The following is a 21,782-nucleotide window of genomic DNA, read 5'->3' on the forward strand; positions in this document are numbered from 1 at the left end:
CCCAGGGCCCTCCCGAGGGACCCCGCTGACACTCAGCCCCTGGAGACCCACCCCCTAAATCCCTGGCCCCAGCCCTGGGCTTCAACCACTCCGCCAGACCAAATGTCCATCTAGTGTCTGGTGCGCGTGGCCACAGTCTGGACCGACACGCTTTCCCTCCCCTGAAGGCTCTGGCCCCTAGTCCCTACCCGCTCCCCCAGCCTCTGACAGCCCCCCTTAGTGGCCACCTCCCGTCACTGTGTGCTTTTGGCATAACCCAGGCCAGCAGCTCCCCATCACTGCCTCCCCGAGCCCTGGCCTCCTGCCCCACCAACGCCACTCCCGCCCTCTGCGCTCGGCTACAGTCTAACCTCCGTGGAGCTGAGCGAGCAGTCACTGCAGGAGCTGCGGGCTGTGGGGACAGCAAAGGCGGGACTGGCCACCACCCACCCAGCGTTGGACAACGACTCGCAGCCTCACAAAGGGCTCGGCAGTGCCCCCGAGGCCCTGGGGGAGGGCTCTAGTCAGCCCTGCAGAGTAGCCCTCCCCACTCCGAGGGCGAGAGGGTGGCGCTCTCTGCTGTGGGCAACTCTTTTGAGCCTGAGGGGCCCTGGACAGGCAGGTGGGAGACCCAGACAGACACGGCCCCTTGCCTGCTCCTGGACAGCCCCCGAGACCTCCCCACACCCTGGGGACAGGTATGTCTCTGTCCTCCCCACCAGGAGGAGGGGCTCCCCTCCCCTAACCCCACTGCTGCCCCACCCACGTTCCTCTCCTGGGAGCCTCCAGCCCTCCCGCTGCAGGCGCCCCTCAGCAGCAAGGGTGATGATGGGCGCCCCCAGGAATTGAGGGCCTTGACCTGGTGCAGGATGACGCATTTGCTGATCCTGAGGACCTACAGTGTGCTGGCCTTCGCCTGGTGCAGGGTGACCCATCTGCTGATCCTGAGGACCTACAGTGTGCTGGCCTTCGCCTGGTGCAGGGTGACCCATCTGCTGATCCTGAGGACCTACAGTGTGCTGGCCTTCGCCTGGTGCAGGGTGACCCATCTGCTGATCCTGTGCCCACGCACAGTATGGGCACGCATAGCCCACTACTCGGCTCCAGCCGTAGGGGATCAAGCAGGGGCTGCCCCTTGGCTGAAGGCAGGTAGGTCACCGTCCGGCCTCAGGAATTTGGGTCCCAGCAGTAGGAGTGACGCCATCCCGGAGGCTGTGTGGTCCGAGCCCAGAGGTGTCCACTCGCCGTCTGAGGCCTTCAGAAACAGGCCGGAGGAGAGTGGGCATGGAGCCCCCGCTCCGGATGGCAGCTGTGATGGCACAGGTGGGGGGCAGCGCCCCGTGCACTGATGATAAATTCTCCCTGGGATTCGTTTTTGTTGGTTTCTGTTGCGCTGAGCTGGGCATCCTAACAGGTGCTCCTACTCTTCCCTTTGGTCCCCAGCCCATCTCAGTGGGACAGGGTTGTAGCCCCCGTTTCCCGGGTGAGCTCAGGGGAACAGCCTGATGCCGGAAGCTCTGATGTGAGGCTTGGCCTCGATGGGCAAGGCCGGCGACTGACAGCCCCCGAATCCTGAAGTCTTCTCTGCTCAACCCTGCTGGACTTGGCCAGCTTCTGGGACCCCAGTCAGCCCCTTCACGTTCCCAAATTCCCTTCCATAATCCATTCTCAAATCCAGTTATTCATTCCACAGAACAGACCAAAAATCCCTGCCCTCCTGGAGCTGGCATTCTAGGAGGAAGGGAAAGCAGGGGGCTGGGGGGATGGAGCCAATGGTTTCCTCTTACATGTAAGTAGTCTGGGAAAATCTGGTTGTGGACGAGGCATTTGAAAACGGAAGGAAGGGAGGGATCAACCCTGAGGATGTCCTGAAGAAAAGGCAGTGGGATAGCAAGTGTAAAGGCCACAAAGGGGCCTGTCTTTGTTGGCTCGTGCTGCTATAACAAAATACCACACGCCGGGTGGCTTGTCGACAGCGTAAGTGTATTTCTCATGGTTCTGGAGGCTGGGATGTCCAAGCTTAAGATGCCAGTCAATCTGGTGTCTGGTGAGGACCCTCTCCCTGCAGATGGCTGTCTTCTGGCTGTGTCCCCACAGGGTAGAAAGAGGGCGAGCTCTCGGGCCTCTTCTTATAAGGGCAGTAATCCCGTTCTTGACAGCTCTTGACCTAATTATGTCCCAAAGGCCCCACCTCCAAATACCATCACACTGGGGCTTAGAATAAAATGGATGGCTTTGGGGGGGTCACATTCAATCCATAACAGGGAGCGTGCTTGGAATGGTGCAGAAGCAGCAAGGAAGCCAGGGTGGCCGCAGCGGGATGGGGGGGGGGGGGCGCGCTGAGGGTGGGGAGGGGGCCCTGGGTGGCTTGTCCCGCCGGTGAGGTGGGCACCACTGCAGGCTTTGAGCACTTGACCACTCCTGGGGTGGACGTGGCTCTGGCTCTGCTGACCAGGGCTGTGGGGCCGGAGCAAGCACGGCCCTAACCCAGGAGGACGGCCTGGACTGAGGGTGGATGGTGAGAGCGGGTACGCCCTGGAAGGGGGACGCGCCGGTGCACGTAGGTGTGGGGACGGCGGGCCTGAGCAACGGGATGGGTGAAGTCACCATGGCCTGTGCTGGGCAGGCCACGGCAAGAGCAGGTTTCAGGGACACGTTGAATCTGAGTGTCTCTGGCTGGGCGGGTGGTCAGGGCACAGTCATTCGGCCCTGGGGCCAGGGCCTGGAGCCTCCAGCGGGGCAGGGGGCAAGCGGGTAGACAGGCTTGAGAGAGGAGGCTGGGGAGAGCCAGAAAGTGGGGCGGGGACAAAGGAAGGCGGGGCTCCAGGAGGGGGACCTGCCTCACCTCTCCTGGGGGGACGGGGGTTCAGGGAGAGAGGCAGGACCCGGCGACAAGAGAGGGGACCCCTAAGCCGAAACCCCGTCCCTCTCAGATCCACCCTTGGATTAGACTCAAGGCAGAGTTGGAGCTGGGCTCCCCGCGGCCGCGCAGGCACGACTGGTCGAGGCGGCCCGGCCCACCCGTCCCGCCCGCCCCGGGGGTGGGGACGTCCCATCCGGCCCGCCCTGCGCGCCCTGGGGCGGGGACCGCGGGGCCTTCCGGTGACAAGGCCGCCGCTGGCTACTTCTCCCTCCGGTCCGGCGCCCACCCACTGGAGCCGAGGGACGCGGCTGGGCTGCGGCGAGCCCCAGGGACGCGGCCGACGGCCCGCCTGCCCCCCAACCCCCGGCTGCTGCCTGCACCCCACCCGCCGGTACCCAGCCGGCCTCCTGGAGGGTGAGGCCCGCCGGCTGAGGCCTCCTCCCTTCCCGCCAGCCCGACGGCTTCGAGGCGGTGCGCGCCCGGAGGGAGCTGGAAGGGATTGAGGCCCTAAGGTGGGAGTCCGGGGCCTCTGCGGTGTCCCTGGAGATCAGTATTGGGGGCGAGGGTCTCTGAGGGTTGAGGGTGTTTCCTGGGGTGGCTTGAGAGTGGGGATTCTGGACAATCGGGGCTGCCCAGGTGGGTCACGCCCGTCCCTCCACCCGTGGGGGCATTAGCCAGGTTCCAAGGCGAGCTTTGGGTTTACAGAAAAGGGAGGCCCAGCCAATGGTGGGGGCCTCTGACTCCCCCCTTTGCAGGCCCCTCCGCCGAGCCAACCTTCCCATGGAGGATGCTGGCAAGGACGCCACCAGATTCACTGCCCGTTCTCTGCCCGGTGACCCCCGGCTCTTGGCCACCGTGACCAATGCCTACTTGGGCACACGCGTGTACCATGAGACACTGCATGTGAGCGGCGTGTACAATGGGGCTCGGGGGGATACGCACCGGGCCATTCTGCCCAGTCCCCTCAATGTCCAGCTGGAGGCCCCTGCAGGATCAGGAGAGCAGCTGACCAACACCTTCGTCCTGGACACTAACACAGGTAGCCACTGCCTGACCTCCCCCTGCCCTCCGCCATCGTTCCAAGTGAGTGGGAGACCCGACAGAGGTCTCATCCGGAGGATGCCGACTCCCAAAGGAAAGGAAGCCCTGAGAGGCCACTTTGTGAGGCCTTCAGCCGGACGGGCCTCCTGGACTTGCAGGAGCTGGCGGCCCCTCTGCAGCTGTCGCTTCCCAGACAGGGCATCTGGGGCTTGGAGGTGACTCCACTCCCCGCCCAGAAAGGCCGGCAGCTTTGGAACTGTCCTCGGCGCCCCGAGTGGGGTGTGCGAATTGCCCTGTCTTCCCCCCCACCCCACCCGCCAGGCTCCTTTCTGCACACCCTGGAGGGCCCCAGCTTCCGGGCCTCCCAGCGCATCTATGCCCACCGCACGCTGCCTCACGTCCTGGCCTGCAGCGTGTCCATCACCCGCTTGGCCACAGGGAGCTGGCCCATCACTGTGCTGCTGCAGTCAGCCTTCTCCCCAGAGAGCCCGGACCTGGACCTGCACCTGGGTCCTGACTTCCAGGGAGCCCGGTGAGGAGGGGGCGGGGGCCGGCTGGGTGGCCCGAGGGGGGAGCCCGTCCCTGAGACACAGCCGTCCTGTTGCAGGTACCTGTACGGCCGCACACTCACCCCCGAGCAGCCTGGGGGGGCACAGCAGGAGGTGCACATGCTGTGGACGCCCGTGCCCCCAGCCTTGACCCTTGGGGAAGGGGAGGAGGATGGGACGTGGGAGTTCCTGACGGTGGTGGGTGGCAGCCAGGCCGAAGCCCAGGCCTGCCTCGCCGACGCCCTGCAGCTGCAGGCCAGGCGCACTCTCTACGCGGCCCACTCGCAGGCCTGGGCCCAGCTCTGGGCAGGCTGTGGCCTGGATGTGGAGGGGCCCCTGCGTCTGCGCCAGGCCCTGCGTGGAGCTCTCTACTACCTGCTCAGTGCCCTGCCCCAGCCCGGGGCCCCAGAATACGTCTGCCACGGCCTCAGCCCAGGGGGCCTCTCCAACGGGAGCCGTGAGGAATGCTACTGGGGCCACGTCTTCTGGGACCAGGTGTGCACCATCCACCCTTAACGCACACCTGCTGCAGAGCCAGCTGTACACAGAGCTGCTGCCTCTGCCCTGCGTGGGATGGGGCTGTGGTTGGGGAAGCACAGGGACCGTGGCAGACGGAAGGCTTCCTGGAGGAAGTAGTGTCTCGGCTGAAGGCTGTGTAGGCATTTGGTGAAAACGAGTGATGTGATTCAGGCAAGGGGACCAGAAGGTTCCGAGGCCCAGAACTGAGCAGGTGCAGGGCTTCTGTCCCGGGCGAGGGGCTGCCCTCACCGCTGCGGGAAGAGCGGTTGTAGGGGGGGCTGAGGAGGTTATGAAGACTTTACCTGGGGAAGGACACGGGCAGCCGTGGGCTCTGGGCAGACCCTGTGGCTGCTGAGTGGAGCGAGGGTGGAGGAAGGCGAGGAAGCCAGGACCGGCTGACCGCTGGGCTCAGGAGGGTCCGGGGCGCTGCTGCACTTTTCCTGATGCGGGAGAAGCTGGTGCTGCGCTACCTTTACAGGAGAGGCTCAGAGAGGCTGAGTTGCTCGCTCTGGGTCGGGCAGCTAGTGAGCAACAGAGCAGGGCCCCCGCCAGGCTGCCCATGCCCAGACTCTGGCCTGAGCCCTGGGCAGACGCAGATGCCCGCCGGGGACCAGGCCCGAGGAGCGTCTGGGCTGGGGATGGGACTGTGGGGTTGGCAGGCAGAGGGCCCAGGACAGACCCAGATGGGGCAGTAGAGGAGGGAGCTGGGTGTGGCCCGTGGGGAGAGAGGAGTGAGAGCGCCAGACAAGGGGGCTCTTCGGCTGTGCTCGCAGGACCTCTGGATGTTCCCCAGCGTCCTGATGTTGCACCCCGAGGCTGCCAAGGCTCTCCTGCAGTACCGCATCCGGACGCTCAGTGGGGCCCTGTACAACGCCCAGAACCTAGGCTACCAGGTGAGGGGGACCGAGCACCTACCCTACGGGGCCCCCCAAAGGGCTGATGTCCCATACTACCCCCCAGCCCCCTCTGTGGGTGGGGCTGGAATGTCCTGGATTCCTAGAGAGGCTCTGTGGCATCCCCCAGCCTGTCCCGTACATGTGGGAACAACAGCCTGACCGGGACCCGGCAGGGGGTCCCCTCACTGCCCTGCCCCAGGGCAAGTACACAGTGGAAACGGGGCAGAAACCACCTGGCCCACAATGAGGCCACACAGAGGGCACTCAGAGCCCGCAGGCCCCCACGAGGGCACCCGGGACAACTGGTGCCCCCGCCTCTGTCTGCCCTCCATGGCTGAAGGCTGAGAGCGTCGAGAACCGAGGCGGGCTACCCCCGGCCCCCCGAGAGCGGAGTCAAGTCTACTCCATCCCCCCAACCCCGCAGGGAGCCAAGTTTGCCTGGGAGAGCGCGGGCTCCGGCCTGGAGGTCTGCCCTGAGGCCATTTATGGGACCCAGGAGATCCACATCAACGGGGCCGTGGTGCTGGCCTTCCGTCTGTACTACCACGCCACCCAGGTGAGGTGTCACTGTGCCGCCACGTGTGACCCCCCACCTAGCGAGGCCACGCCCTCCACGCTGCCGTGACTTCCTGTCTGGGCCGGTCCTGTGGAGCGTCTCAGAGCCAGGCCTTCATTTCTGGGCACTCAGAAGGGTGGGCGTTGGCAAGAAATGCAGTGACCAGTGGGAACTAGAACCACAGGTGCCACGGCCTCTGACGCTCCACCTCCTGCTCTTCAGGACTTGCAGCTCTTCCGAGAGGCTGGGGGCTGGGATGTGGTCCGTGCCGTGGCTGAGTTTTGGTGCAGCCGTGTGGAGTGGAGCCCTGAGGAGGAGAAGTTCCACCTGAAGGGTGAGAGCGTGGCCGTGGTGGGAGGAGTGTGGATGACGGGGAAGGGGCAGGGGGAGTGGATGGTCACAAGTGGAGGGGCAGGTGGATGGTCCTCCGTTCAGCGTGTGATCACCAGCACCTGATGCTGCCAGGCCCCCACTGGCGACCGGCATCAGGGGCAGGTCCCTAAGACCCTGCACTAAATATCACCTTGTACGTTTATGTGCCCAGGAGTCATGCCCCCTGACGAATACCATTCAGGGGTCAACAACTCCGTGTACACCAACGTCCTGGTCCAGAACAGGTCAGACCCAAGAACCCGCCCCACCTCCACCATGCAGGGGGCCAGCCAGGAGTGCTGGGGGCTGCAGCCCACCTCTCCCCATCTCTACTCCTAGCCTGCGCTTTGCTGCTGCCCTGGCGCAGGACCTGGGTCAGCCCGTCCCCAACCAGTGGCTGGTGGTGGCTGATAAGATCAAGGTGCCCTTTGACCCGAAACTGAACTTCCACCCTGAGTTTGATGGGTACCAGCCTGGTGAGTGGGCTTGGAGCTCCTTCAGGGCCCTTCTCCCCTCCCACAGGACCTCGTGTCCGCCCTGGACGCCCCCTTTCCAACAGAGCAGTCCCCGCCCTCCCCACCTTACCCCATCAGCAGCACCGCCCCCCTCACCCCCAGGAGAGGAGGTGAAGCAGGCAGATGTTGTGCTCCTGGGGTACCCCGTCCCCTTCCCCCTGAGTCCTCAAGTTCGCAGGCAAAACCTGGAGATGTATGAGGCTGTGACGTCCCCCCAGGGCCCTGCCATGACTTGGGTAAGGAAACTGCAGGGTGTGGGGTGGTGGTCCTCACGGCAGCCCCGGCCCTGTCCCACTGGCCTCAGTCTTCCTTCCCCACGCAGTGGGCCTCACCCCAGCGTGACCTCTGACCTCTGTCCCCAGAGCATGTTTGCAGTGGGCTGGATGGAGCTGAAGGACCCCGGGCGGGCGTGGGACCTCCTGGAGAGGAGCTTCGCCAACGTCACGGAGCCCTTCAAGGTCAGCCTGGCCAGAGCCTCGACCTACACGCCGACCACGCCCACCTCCTGCACTGACTGCCTTGCCCCCTGCAGGTGTGGACGGAGAATGCAGACAGGTCCGGTGCCGTGAACTTCCTGACAGGCATGGGGGGCTTCCTGCAGGCGGTGCTCTTTGGGGTCACGGGGTTCAGGTGAGTGCAGTGGCAGGCAGAGGGCAACCGCCTGCCGCCACCCCCCTCCTCACAGAACCTTCCCCTCGCCGCAGGATCACCGAGGCCGGTTTGACCTTCGACCCCATGTGTCCCGCGGGGGTCTCCGGAGTGTGCGTCTCTGGCATCTCCTACCAGGGGAGCAAGCTTGACTTTTCCTTCTCCGAGGGCTCTGTGACAGTTGAGGTCACTGCCCGGGCAGGGCCCTGGGCCCCCCGGCTGGAGGCTGAGCTGTGGCCATCACAGGTTCGGCTCCCCCTGTCCCCAGGTAGGCCGCCACTCCCAGACCCACCCAGGGGTCCAGGGCACGTGACCCCCAAGGTAGCCCCCAGTGTGTGCCCTCAGCCCACAGTGCCTCCTCTCCCTGCAGGACACAAGGTCTCCTTTCCCTGCTCAGCTGGCCGGATACAAAGGTCACGCCTGTAGGAAGCAGGGGCAGCAAGTTCTGCTCCAAGAGTTTCCTGGGAAGATTTTTGGAAGACATTAAACATCTGCGCAGAGCCCACAGGACCCCCTCTGGGACATCCTTGGGCCCTCCAGCCCCGCCGAGTCCCCCCAACCCTGGCCCAGTCCTGCCCCCTCCCCCAAAACAACCAGGGCTATTGGCTTCAGGATGTCTCTCAGGTCCTCCCCCCTGGCCACTCCCTCTGCCGGTGCCCCCGCTGGCTGCACCCACCCCTCCTCAATGCCCTCCCAGCCTGCCGCCCCCTCCCACCCTCCTCCACGTGGCAGCCAGGCTCACGGGTTCCAAGGAAAGTCTGGATTCTGTGGCCTAAGTTCAAGACTCTGCCTCTAGCCTGAGCCCCTCCCCAGCCTAACCCCCCCCTGGATGGGCAGCTTTCCTGCACCCTCACACAGCATGTCTGCTCCTGCCCTCCCTCAGTGCCCCTTCCCTAGGACCCCACAGGGTGAGGTGGGGGAATGGCCAACGGTTCTGCGGAGAAGACAGAGGCAGATGCCGGCCTTGATGGGGAGCACGGCAGGATGAGGGGCGTGGGGGAGACTCAGTCTCCTGTGGGATTACTTGGGACACCGAGTCGCAGCTTCACCACAAAGGAACCTTCTGTGTCACACAAGGGAGCATCAGGTATGGCTGGGTCCAGGTGCTCTTGGGCTGTTGTGAGCACTCAGCATCCTCAGTCCTTGGCTCCTCTGGCCTCTGGGCCACTTCAGTCAAGTTGGATGGTCTCTGTCACATGCCTTTCCGCAGCCAGGAAGGGAGGGGAGTGGGGTGTGGGGCAAGACCCTACATTTCCTCTGACCGGCCAGAAGGACTGGGGCCAAGTGTGCGTGAGTTCAAGGCCGTGGCCCTGGGCCCACTTGTCCTGGGCAGGCTGCCCTCAGCCGAGGCTCTGCCCACTGTGTCCTCCTGGGCTTCAGCCCCTCAGTTGGCACAGCAGACTTGGGTTTCCCCAGGGTGGGGCGAGATGGTGTCTGCCATGGAAGTCCTGGCGAGGGCCAAGCCTGCTGCACCAGATCTGCCTGAGGGACGGGCAAGCTTTGTCTGCTGTGAGGAGCTGACGAGCTCCCTCCTGAACGTGAGGATTTCGTAAAGGATCAAGTTTCCCTTCCAGGCGGCTGGGAAGCAGTCACGTGCTCGTGTAGAGCAAGTAAGCGGTCCCGTCACGTCTGCGCCCCTCCTTCATCTGCAAACCGCTGCTCTCTGTTCTCAGTGGAGAGTTAGCCTGAGTTCTCCAAGAAGCGGACACCAGGCAGGCAAAGTGTGATGGACTGAAGCCCCGTGAGGGAGAGAGGGAGGGGGGTGGCTGCAGGGAGTGTGGCCGAGCTGCAGACCAGCTCCCTGAGGGCCTGTGGCCTCAGAATGGATCCAGCGACTTGGTGGGGCTCCCCCAGGGGCCCACAGGCTCTCGCTCAACCGGTGGCAGTGCCGCAAAGGCCCAGGCAGGTCTGCTGAAGCAGAGCATGGTGGCCAGGGGCTGTCCCCATGAAGCAGACACTTGCCTTTGCAGCCCTGGAGCCAGACGTGGGCACAGGCATCAGGTGGGGGTGGTAGGTGGCCCTTCACCCCCAGGACTGACGTAGCGTGATACCTGCCGCGTGTGTGTGCCGCGTGTGTGTGTGTGTGTGTGTGCGTGCACACCCACCTGTGCCTGTGGAGGGGCAACCCTCCAAGGGGCCGTGACAGGGTGGCAGCATGTGTGTGCTGGCCTGGCTGGTCCGGCCCATGACAGCCAATTGCCTGAACCTGACCAGGGTCCTTCAACCTGCCCAGGAGACGGGCTGGAAGGGTTGCTGGTGACCTTCCTCTGTGCCTGGCTTGACTGCATATTCTCTGTCCTCAGCAACTGGGCACGGGCTGGACAATGTCTGCTCCCCTCACCAAATGTGGAGACCAGAAGACCATCCCCTGCTTGGAGACACGTACCCGGCTACACACAGGCTGACCCCTGCTCCCAGCCTCTGTGTCCAGCATGGGTTGGTCCCTTCCTGGGCCAAATCTGGAGCTCAGTGTTGGAACGCCGTCTCCATCGTAGTCCGAGCGCTGGCCTTGCCCTTAGTCCAGTGTAGGACCAGTGCCCAGGAAGGGGTAGTGCTGCATCTCCACGCCAGGCCCCGGCCAGCACCACCTCTGCCTCAGGGGCTGGCTCAGAGCAGCGCACACTCAGCACGGGGCTGGGGCACCGCCGGGCTGCAGCCGGCACTCATTTCTGCGGGCACGCTTTGGAGACAGCTGGACCAACCGCTGGCTGTCACAGGAGGGGGGCCACTCTGGGGGCTCCAAGTACAGCAGCTAGACAGAGACCCACGCCCCCAGCCCAGGCAGGGTGGGCAGGCAAAGGGAGGGAAGGGACCACGGGGTGGGTACTCGGAGCCCTGAGCCACCCTGTGGTTAAGGCCCCTGCAATTAGCCTGCCCTGTCATCGGCCCGGCCACAGCAAGGCCCAGGGGCCCCACCCCCAACCACACAGGGCGTGCGTGTGTCTCTGGCAGCCCCCGCTCTGCCAGGCTCTGCCGGGGCTGCTGGGGGGTTACATAAGGGAGGTAAACTGACGTGAGGCGCTCGGAAAATGCCCTCGCCCCCCCCCCATGTCTCCCTCTCTGTACGATCGTGCGTGTGCGGAGGGTGCACCTGTGCACATGGGTGTGATGGACGTGTGCACGGATGATGGTGTGACCGTGTCTGTGTCCAGCCCCACCGATCCAGGAAGGAGGAAACCCACTGCTGGGACAGAGATTGATCAGAATTAAAGGGACGCAGGGTCACAGGAACAGAGTGACCCAAAGAAGGAGGTCAGCACAGGCCCAGCCACGGACAGGAACGTGCAGAACAAGGGCAAGTCTCACTGGCCAGGGACTCCTCTTAACACGTGTGCACACACGCTGACCCGGGGATGGGCAGACACGTGGACGCGGAGACGCACCACACGCATTCTGAAAGACAGGCCGCTAAACCACAGAGCGGCAGAGATCAAAGCCCGACTTCCCAAACTTCATTCTAAAATACTCGGGCCCCTCCACCCAGAGGCCGCAGGCTGCCCAGTGCCTGAGCAAAGGGGACAGTCGGGGCACCAAGCCGACAGGGCGGGGCGTCCACCATGGACGCTGGGGGCAGTCCAGGGGAATTTGGCTGCAGTGGTCCCTAGGGTAGCTCCCCTCAGGAAGATGCCCTCCCCCACCCCAGCCAGGAACAGTCCTGGAAGGCACTTTCTGGAGCCAGGCGCTTTTAATTGTGAAACTGAGGCTGAGCCTGGTGACTGGGGAGGGAGGAGCTGGCCTGGGGGCATCGAGGTGAGGCTAAGGCCCTGGGGTCCCCGTGGAGGATCTTCAGGGTCAGTGTTAGGTGCCCAGGCTGGGGCTGGAGGGTGGGCCTCAGGCCCGTAGGCAAGTCAGGGTTCCGGGTGATGAGGGTGGAGCCCCCGGGGTTGGGGTCCCTGGGTCAGGGGGGGACAGGGCCCAGCCTGTCAGTCATAGTCTGAGTCGTCGAACTTGGTGCTGAAGAAGGCGGCGGAGCCCTTGGCCAGCCGGGACAGGTGCAGGGCGCCGGTCACCACCAGCGCCAGCAGCAGCAGAGGCGGCACCAGAGCCCACACCGCGGCCAGGATGTTGTAGCACTTGGCTTTGGAGCCGAGCCGCCGGGCTGCTTCCAGATCTCCGGTTACCTTCTGGTCTCGGGCCTGTGGACCAGCAGCAGGGCCAGCTCTCTACACGTGCTTGGGGCCAGGGTGGGGCCTGCCACCCGGTCCCAGGCAGCCGCTGGGTCCACACCTTGGAGGACCCGAGCTGGACCCAAAATCTGGATGGAGGGGTGTGGCCTGAGGGGATATTGCCTGGGCTCCACCCACTCCCTTCACCGTCCCCAGCTGGGCACATGGGCTTGGCCCGCCCAGGGGGCCTTGGGTCATGAGGGGCTCAGCCTAAGGTGGGGCTGAAAGGAGACCCTGCAACCTCCCACTCCAGCTATGGACCCAGTGGCCCTCCCAGGCCAGCATCAGCCTCCAAGGACCTCCGAGGGTAGGGGGTCCTCAGCGGTGCTGAGAGCGTTTGATGGAAGAGACCCCCTTGGGTAAGGCCCCATCGACCCTGGGCTCTTTGGGACAAACTAGAGCCCCCGTTCGTTGTTACGAACGGCACGCCAGCCTCAGTGGAGAAGCAGCCCTCGTGAGGGAGGGGCTCCCCCCAGCGTCAGGCCGACGGACGGCCCCGTGGAGACTCCTGCACCCCAACTTGATAAGCAGCCCCCATGAAACGCTCTTGGGCCCCCTCGAAGCGCCCCAAGGCCCACCTTGATGGAGTAGGCCAGCGCCAGGAAGCCGAGGCAGCACGGGTTCAGGTAGAGGGTGCTGAACACCGACCAGATCAAGTGGTCTCGAGGTGGGGGTCGCGGCGCCCCCAGCGTGAGGGCCGTGTGGGCGGTGCCGTCGGCCTTGCGGGGCGTCGGGGCCCGGGGGTCCTCGCGGGGGTACGACGTGTCCATGGGTTCCAGCGCCGTCTCCTCGCTCGGACTCCTGCTTCGAGGGTGGGCGCCCCGGCCGCTTATAGCCCCCGCCGCCGCCCGGCTGACCGGCCCGCCGCTAAATTTAACGACAAATGACAGCCCGGAGCTGAGCGATCGGCCCCGCCCGCCCCGCCGCCCCGCCTGCGCGAGCCCACCCCCCACCCCCCGCTGAGTCCCCCTCCCCCACAGAAAGCCCCGCCCCCGCGGAGAAGCACTGCCCCGTCGAGGCCGGGGGCCCGTGCGGTGGCCGCGGTCGCCCCCCAGAGCCCCCGCCCCCGCGGACGAAAGGAGGGGGACGCACCAGCTCAGGGCCGTGGTGGGTGGGCCGCTGCCTCGGCCTGAGGGCAGGGCTAGGGCTGCTGAAACCACGGCTCCTCTGTCCCCAGAACTGCCCGCATCACCTGGTCACCGGTGCCCACCCTGCCGGGTGCTCAGGAGAGAACAGCGGGGAAGGGAGAGAGCCGGGGGGTGGCTGTTAGGGGACCAGCTGGGACCCGGACGTTACTGTGCGGGTGCTACAGCGAGCTCCCCGGGGCCTGCTCTGGGGACCGCCCTCCTCCCTCACAAGCTGGCAGCTGCTTCTCAGGCTGCTTGCCTGGTTGCTTCTCCCTCCTGAATCCAGAGCTGCGGGGCGGGGAGGGCGGGGCTGAGCTTATGTCTGCACCCTGGCCTCATCTCCCTCCAGAGGGCCCAGCAGCCTCGGCTAAAAATGCCATCTATGTGCCCGTCAGTCACATTTATGTCAAAGGGCCAGATTGCCGTGTCCGCGGAGGAGGGCTCCCGGGATCTCCAGCCTAACTCCTCAACGGGAAACCTCAGGCTCTCCCAAACCTTCTGTCTGAGTTGGGACTCCCACAGCAAAGTAGCTAGACTAGTGGCTCATAAATAATAGAAATTTATTTCTCACGTTTCTGGAGGCTGAAGGTCTGAGGTCAGGGTACCAGCGTGGATGGGTTCTGGTGAGACCCGCTTTCTGGTTGCAGAGCGCCGACTTCTCAGGGCTCCTCACTGGTGGAAGGAGCTGGGGAGCTCTATGGGGTCCCTTTTATAAGAGCACTAATCCTACCATGAGGGGTCCAGCCTCATGACCTGACCACCTCCTAATACCGTCACTTTAGAATTTCAATAGGAAATGGGGGGGGGGGACACAAGCATTCAGTCCACTGCACCCTCTGTCCGGTCTCTGCGGGCACAGGTGGTGGCCACTCCACCCGTCCGACTGCTCAGGCCAAGAGCCTTGGCTTACGCCCGCGCCCTCTGCCCCTCACACAGGATCCATTTGGTCCCGCCTTCCAGAATGTGCAGAATCTCACCCCCACTGTGACCTCTGAGGCCAAGCCACCCTCACCTTCTCCTGGGTTAGCGTGGCCCCCTCCTCGGCCTTCTCACTGCTCCAGCCGGAGTGAGCCTGTTACAACAGAAAACAAGTTGTGCCTCCTGCTCCCCCCGAGGGCCCCCACCTCACGCCAGATCCAGAGTCGCTGCAGAGGCTCAGGAGGCCCTGCAGGGTTACTCCAGGCCACGCTCCTGGACTCTGAGAGGGACACTGAATAGGGAGGCTCTTTGTGTCAAGCCCTGAAGAAGGGAGGAAGAGGAACAGGATGGGGGGCAGTAGAAGCTGAGCGGCAGTAAGGCCCAGCGAAGACCTGAGCTGAGCCCTCAGGAGCTCTGGAGCTTGGAGGACACCTGAGAGATGCCCGAAGCAGGGCGGCATTCTACTCACCCTCAGCTGCCAGCTCTGCTAGGCCCAGTGGATTACTGTGTGTTGTGGCCCCTTCTCCGAGAGACCTAGGCCGTGGTCACCGTGACCGCACTGGGGCAGGAGTGCTGCACGTGGCCATTTACCGTAACATTGGGCAAGAGGGGACCCAGTGTGGAGCGCCCCTCCCTCCTCCTGCGGACCAGAGTCAAGTGGCCCTGCCTGCGACCCAGGCATGAGAAACAAAGGGGCATCCAGAGAGCTTAGGTCAACGGCACCTTTTTGTGTCACCTGAAGGAAGCTTTGGGAAACAGAACTTCTGAACCCACAGAGCCCAGAGCAGCAGGGCTGGAGAGCATGAAGACACCAGTGGCACAGGAAGTGACGAGAGGCAGAGCTGCCCAGTCCTGCCCTGGGGCCCTGGACCCACGTATTCTACCCACAGCCGCTCGGCACCTCATAACGGCCTTTGACCTGAGGGCTAACTGGAGGCAGGAGGGGTGCCCACCCTCGGCTCGGTCCAGTGGGGTGGTAAGGCGTGGGACGTGACTGGCAGACCTGAGCCTGTGTTCCCATCACTGGGGATGACATACGATGTGGACTTCTGGGCAGGGTCAGCGCTCCGAGTTCCTGAGGGGTGCAGCTGAGGTCTGGGAGCGGTGCTGGCAACCACGCCCAGGCACATGCTTCCCCTCTGGCGACAAGGGTCCAATGAAAGTAACTTGCTTGCAGCTCTGCCCCTCACCCCGGTGTTCAGGCCGCCCCTGAGTGGGCTGGAGTGCAGGCCCCATCCTGCGGCCAGCCGTCTCCCTCACACTGAACTGACCGATGGAGAACCGGGCTGGGAATTCTTCCTTCCCCATCATCTGGTCCCAAGGGGATCCCCCTGCAGCCCCAGGTGTGAGCAGAGAGACAGGCCTTGGGAAGCAGTGGTGGATGACACAGGGTCAGGACAACCTGCTTGTTTGACCTGGAATGTTCCACGTCCATCCTTGAATGCATTGCTGCTGGACTAAACTGTCAACTGAAAGGCAAACACACAATGCAAGAACTGTGAGGTGAGTGTTATTAACGGTGTTACTGAGGACTGCAGCCTGGGAAGCAGCCTCTTGGTACCTCTGAGAAACTGTAGCAGGAAGAACAGAACTGGCACCTCCCCCCCCCCCCATTCTTCGGCCCATGTAGTCCATCACTTTCGTCCCCACACGCCAAGAGTTAAACAGTAGAGAAATGTTGTTTGTTCCCAAATAGCCCATTAAGTTCCCTGAAGAACGTTCCCATCCCATGGTCCTGGGTTACTTATGGCCATTACTTGTTGTAGATAAGTTTGCTTTCAGCCTGGAAACCTTGCAAATAAGCAGAGATAAGGGTGTAAAGTAAAAATAACTGCTAAGAACTTGAAGATTTGCAGGAGCCTTGTGATCCAGCCTGTGTGAGCAAGCAGAAGAACAAAGAAACGCTACGCTTCCTTGAAGGCCAGGTGGCTCCGAGAAGTCTGCAATCTGCCTTCACCCTCTAATCTCAAATCTTCCTGCTTCCCCTTTTCCCTTCGCACAAAAGAAGACCAAATTCTACCCCGAATTAAGATGGTTCTTTAGGAACCATCTTCTTGGTTTGCTGGCCTCTGAATAAAGTCACTATTTCTCCCTCATCACCTTGTCTCTTGACTCATTGGCCTGTCGTGCGGGAGCAGTACGAGCTTGGATTCTGGACTCGGTAACAGAACTGCTCCAAAGAGGTAGGGGAGAAGCCAGTGTACGTATGATTTTAGCTAGGAAATGTGTGCAGTGAAGCACACATCTCGCTAAAAGGTTCCTGGTAGTCACGAGGATCAGACATCTCAGTTAATGATTTTAGTGCTCTTCTAGATGAGAAAATGCAAGAAATTGGGCTCATTAAAATTTCTTCTTGGGACTTCCCTGGCAGTCCAGTGGTTAAGACTGCACCTTCCAATGCAGGGGGGCGCGGGTTTGATCCCTGGTCGGGGAGCTGAGATCCCACATGCCTCGGGGCCAAAAAAACCAAAACATAAAACAGAAGCAATATTATAACAAATTCAATAAAGACTTTAAAAATGGTCCACATCGGGGCTTCCCTGGTGGCGCAGTGGTTGGGAGTCCGCCTGCCAATGCGGGGTACGCGGGTTCGGGCCCTGGTCTGGGAGGATCCCACATGCCTCTAGAGCGGCTGGGCCCGTGAGCCACAGTTGCTGAGCCTGCGCCTCTGGAGCCTGTGCTCCGCAGCGGGAGGGGCCGCGACAGTGAGAGGTCCGCGCACCGTGATGAGGAGTGGCCCCCGCTCGCCGCAGCTGGAGAAGGCCCTGGCACAGAAGCGAAGACCCAACACAGCCAAGGATAAATTAATTAATTAATTAATTTTTTAAAAAATGGTCCACATCAAAAAAAAGTCTTAAAAAAAACAATTTCTTCTTGAGATTACTCTAAGGGGCCTGGTTTTCCAGAGCACAGAGAGCCTTGTCCTGTCCTTCGTCCTGTCCTTCGTCCTGTTCTTCGTCCTGAACTGCCCTCAGGGTACACTGTCGGTCAGAGACTACAGCGGCTAATGGCCTGATCCTCGTAGAACTGGATGGCGGGCAACAGTACTTGTTTTACAATTTTCCCCTTTTGGTCATAAATTTCACCAAGGTTTGGGAGGCGTGTCATGACCATCTGCTCCATGGTGCCCAGAGGGCTCCACGTGCTATTGCTGGACCAGGCCCTGCCAGAGGTGGCCGCGAAGCCTCTGGAACCCCTGTCACTCTAGTCTGCTACAGTCCAGAAAGTGACTCTCCCATGTTACTTCTTCCCATATCTAGAGTTACACTATTACGATCGTTGTAACTTCATATAGAACTATATATTTGGTCGACCATTTCAAGTTGCTTAGTTATTATTTTTTCTTTTTTATACAATTTTCAATTTCTTTTTTTTTTTAATTTCTTTTATTTATTTATTTATTTATGGCTGTGTTGGGTCTTCATTTCTGTGCGAGGGCTCTCTCCAGTTGCGGCAAGCGGGGGCCACTCTTCATCGCGGTGCGCGGGCCTCTCACTATCGCGGCCTCTGTTGTTGCGGAGCACAGGCTCCAGACGGGCAGGCTCAGTAATTGTGGCTCACGGGCTTAGTTGCTCCGCAGCATGTGGGATCCTCCCAGACCAGGGCTCGAACCCGTGTCCCCTGCATTGGCAGGCAGACTCTCAACCACTGCGCCACCAGGGAAGCCCAGTTATTATTTTTGTTGGAAGCTCACTTACACATTGGTCAACACAAGAAACAACAATCTTGTAGAACAGGCAGAAAACAAGTACTATAGCTAGCAGCATTAATAAAGTCGTAAGTAAGAAGTTAGGCCAAGAATTTCCATTAGGTGTGGCCGAGTATACTCCCAGTCGGCTGACAGTTTGTTCTGAACCAATCGCTATCTTTAGGGGTAATGATATATTGGCATTGTTCATAAGACAGTCAGCCCAATTTCCTAGTGTTATTAGGCTGATTATCCTCAGTATGATTTAATTGTTCCCAGCATAAGGGGACCCTTAAACTTAAATGACTGTAACCTGGTAAATCTACCCCATAACTGAGGGAGGGTCCCTCCTAATAAGCAGGTGATTATGGTTTTTGACTGAAATTTAGCTCATTGCTCTGATTGAACTTGAGTAACTTTTAAAGAAAATTCATATTTCTGGCCAGGGTCAGAGCAAGTATGATTAATTAGCCAAGTGAGGGGATCCCACCTAGTAATATCGATAGTGGCCTGAACAGAACTATAATTTTTTTCTTCTAGAATAAATCTCCTAAGGACCATTCAGTCAGAGCCTTGGGAGAAATCCACCAAGATAACCAGATGTACTGAATGTAGTTAATTGACCATCAACCCAACAACTGGATTGATTTTAGAACTCTGCATAGGATTGTGCCCATGATAGAAAAACATTGGATTCATATGCAAAAGTTCAAGAAGTTAAGAAAACACTATAAATGATCATACGGGTCAGGTCTGGCATCTTGGGCCAGCTGTCTACTTCTGACGTCATCTTCTTGTCCCCGCGTGGGCACGGTTTCTCTTCTGACTGAGCATCATTTTAAGGTGAGTTTGAGATCAGCAGTCCTCTATAGACCAGTCAGTCTGGTGCAAGGGCCCTTTGTAAATGGGAAATATGAATCCAAGAACTAATTCCCTTCAGTTTTGCTGTGTGTGAGCTAGTTAAGGGCACCCGGGGCTTCCCTGGTGGCGCAGTGGTTGAGAATCCGCCTGCCAATGCAGGGGACACGGGTTCGAGCCCTGGTCTGGGAAGATCCCACATGCCGCGGAGCAGCTGGGCCCATGAGCCACAACTACTGAGCCTGCGCGTCTGGAGCCTGTGCTCCGCAACAAGAGAGGCCGTGACAGTGAGAGGCCCGCGCACCGCGATGAAGAGTGGCCTCTGCTCGCCGCAACTAGAGAAAGCCCTCGCACAGAAACGAAGACCCAACACAGCCAAAAATAAATTAAAAAATAAATTATTTAAAAAAAAAAAAGCACTAACCTAACATTTATTTTTAAAAAAAAGGAGCACCCGATGAGGGTCCTTCTACCTGGGTTGGAGAGAATCCTTTAAATTATGTCTTTTCCAGTATGTATAATCTCCTGGTTGCAGGTCATGGGGCATCTGATGTTCATCCAAAGATAGATTACTGTGATAAGCTTCAGAAACAAGCTTAGAATGTCCTTTTAACAATTTAATTAAACCTTATGGTAATGCAACACAGTAACACGGAGCCATCGAGGCAGTGAGTCTCAGGCAGTAAATACAAAACCTCAAAGACAACTAACAACACTAGAACTTAATATCCACTGAAACATAATTTTTTTCTCTCTAAAATTACCCTCATTTCTACAAAATATAGCCAACTTAAGACTAATTTGTTTACAAAATAAGCCTGGTTTCAATAAACATGACCTGATTATTTACATAAGTGTAATTGATCACATAGGCTCTTTTAAATTGGCCTTGCTGGAACTTCTTTTTTTTTAATTTTTTATTTATTTTTGGCTGCATTAGGTCTTCGTTGCTGTGGGCAGGCTTTCTATAGTTGTGGCAAGCAGGGGCTACTCTTCGTTGTGGTACATGGGCTTCTCATTGCGGTGGCTTCTCTTGTTGCAGAGAACAGGCTTCTGTAGTTGTGGCACGTGGGCTCAGTAGTTGTGGCCCACGAGCTTAGTTGCTCCGCAGCATGTGGGATCTTCCCGGACCAAGGATCGAACCCGTGTCCCCTGCACTGGCAGGTGGATTCTTAACCACCGTGCCAGCAGGGACGTCCCTGCTGGAACTTTTTATAAGGAATCTCAGACTGAACTTTAAAAGTCCTCTCAAGGCCAGGAAAATCACACCAAACAGTTGCCATCAGATTCTGCCTGTAATACGTACAGACTGGGTTAGATTCTTCTCTTCTCAAGGTCGCCCAAAATATCTTGAGATTCCTGTACCTGCCAGGAGGTGGCCTTCCTTATTCACCTGATAAGGCTGCTAGGAACCCTGTAAACAAGGTACCAGGTTGTTTTTCCAAGGGACTTCAGGCTCCATGAAGTTCACCTTAGTTCTTTAAAGCTGTCTGGTCATATCTGATTCTGTGCATATTGTCAAATATGACATTTCAAAGCCAGGTTAATACAACCAGTGTTCCCAATTGTGTCTTGTTATAAGGAGAACATATTCTTACTGAACTTATACAAATAACCATATTGCCATGAAAATAAGAATACTCACTAGGAGTTTCCAAACTCTGGAGGGATCAGGTAGAGAGAAAAGATAAAGAGTCAATTCTGCTTACAAAGGTATAATTTACCAAATTGCCATAAGTCATAGTAACCTTAAGGAGAAAGGTTTCCTTAGATCTGGAAAACAAAGATTAAAAACCAGTAATATCAATGGAACAGGATAGAAAGCCTAGAGATAAACCCACGCACATATGGTCAACTTATCTTTGATAAAGGAGGCAAGCATATACCGTGGAGAAAAGACAGCCTCTTCAATAAGTGGTGCTGGGAAAACTGGACAGGTACATGTACAAGTATGAAATTAGAACACTCCCTAACACCATACACAAAAATAAACTCAAAATGGATTAAAGACCTAAATGTAAGGCCAGACACTATCAAACTCTTAGAGGAAAACATAGACAGAACACTCTATGACATAAATCACAGCAAGATCCTTTTTGACCCAGCTCCTAGAGAAATGGAAATAAAAACAAAAATAAACAAATGGGACCTAATGAAACTTAAAAGCTTTTGCACAGCAAAGGAAACCATAAACAAGACCAAAAGACAACCCTCAGAATGGGAGAAAATATTTGCAAATGAAGCAACTGACAAAGGATTAATCTCCAAAATTTACAAGCAGCTCATGCAGCTCAATAACAAAAAAACAAACAACCCAATCCAAAAATGGGCAGAAGACCTAAATAGACATTTCTCCAAAGAAGATATACAGATTGCCAACAGACACATGAAAGAATGCTCAACATCATTAATCATTAGAGAAATGCAAATCAAAACTACAATGAGATATCATCTCACACTGGTCAGAATGGCCATCATCAAAAAATCTAGAAACAATAAATGCTGGAGAGGGTGTGGAGAAAAGGGAACCCTCTTGCACTGTTGGTGGGAATGTAAATTGATACAGCCACTATGGAGAACAGTATGGAGGCTCCTTAAAAAACTATAAAAGGAACTACCATATGACCCAGCAATCCCACTACTGGGCATATACCCTGAGAAAACCATAATTCAAAAAGAGTCATGTACCAAAATGTTCATTGCAGCTCTATTTACAATAGCCAGGACATGGAAGCAACCTAAGTGTCCATCGTCAGATAAATGGATAAAGAAGAAGTGGCACATATATACAATGGAATATTACTCAGCCATAAAAAGAAACAAAATGGAGTTATTTGTAGTGAGGTGGATGGAGTTAGAGTCTGTCATACAGAGTGAAGTAAGTCAGAAAGAGAAAAACAAATACAGTATGCTAACACATATATATGGAATCTAAGGAAAAAAAAAAAAAAAGGTCATGAAGAACCTAGTGGCAAGACGGGAATAAAGACACAGACCTACTAGAGAATGCACTTGAGGATATAAGGAGGGGGAAGGGTAAGCTGGGACAAAGTGAGAGAGTGGCATGGACATATATACACTACCAAAC

The 21,782-nt window shown here is 58.5% G+C and overlaps 2 protein-coding genes across 8 annotated transcripts; one reads left to right on the plus strand and one right to left on the minus strand.

Annotated features, from left to right (window-relative positions):
* Positions 1-27: 27 nt before the first annotated feature.
* On the plus strand, positions 28-16,244 carry PGGHG (protein-glucosylgalactosylhydroxylysine glucosidase). 7 transcript variants are annotated; one of them, XR_009009177.1, is made up of 13 exons: positions 28-1,128; positions 3,598-3,881; positions 4,205-4,415; positions 4,491-4,926; positions 5,724-5,843; positions 6,271-6,402; positions 6,625-6,736; positions 6,947-7,019; positions 7,114-7,525; positions 7,652-7,747; positions 7,822-7,919; positions 7,975-8,205; positions 8,308-16,244. XR_009009177.1 is itself a non-coding variant. In XM_057552235.1 (13 exons), exons 1-13 carry the CDS (start codon positions 1,055-1,057, stop codon positions 8,361-8,363), a joined length of 2,316 nt encoding a protein of 771 aa, XP_057408218.1. In that variant the 5' UTR covers positions 28-1,054; the 3' UTR covers positions 8,364-16,244. The 7 variants fall into 7 exon arrangements, 3 of the variants coding, with proteins under 3 accessions (XP_057408218.1, XP_057408219.1, XP_057408220.1); XR_009009178.1 differs by having other exon boundaries at positions 7,114-7,250; positions 7,994-8,205; XR_009009179.1 differs by having other exon boundaries at positions 7,114-7,250; positions 7,822-7,844; positions 7,994-8,205.
* On the minus strand, positions 11,861-12,873 carry IFITM5 (interferon induced transmembrane protein 5). Its single transcript, XM_007171209.2, has 2 exons — positions 12,682-12,873; positions 11,861-12,073 (listed from the first exon to the last, which is right to left on the minus strand). The coding sequence occupies exons 1-2, from the start codon at positions 12,871-12,873 to the stop codon at positions 11,861-11,863; spliced, it is 405 nt and encodes a 134-aa protein (XP_007171271.1).
* Positions 16,245-21,782: the final 5,538 nt, after the last annotated feature.

The sequence above is a fragment of the Balaenoptera acutorostrata genome, chromosome 9 (genome assembly GCF_949987535.1).
Source record: "Balaenoptera acutorostrata chromosome 9, mBalAcu1.1, whole genome shotgun sequence".
Taxonomy (NCBI): Eukaryota; Metazoa; Chordata; class Mammalia; order Artiodactyla; family Balaenopteridae; genus Balaenoptera; species Balaenoptera acutorostrata.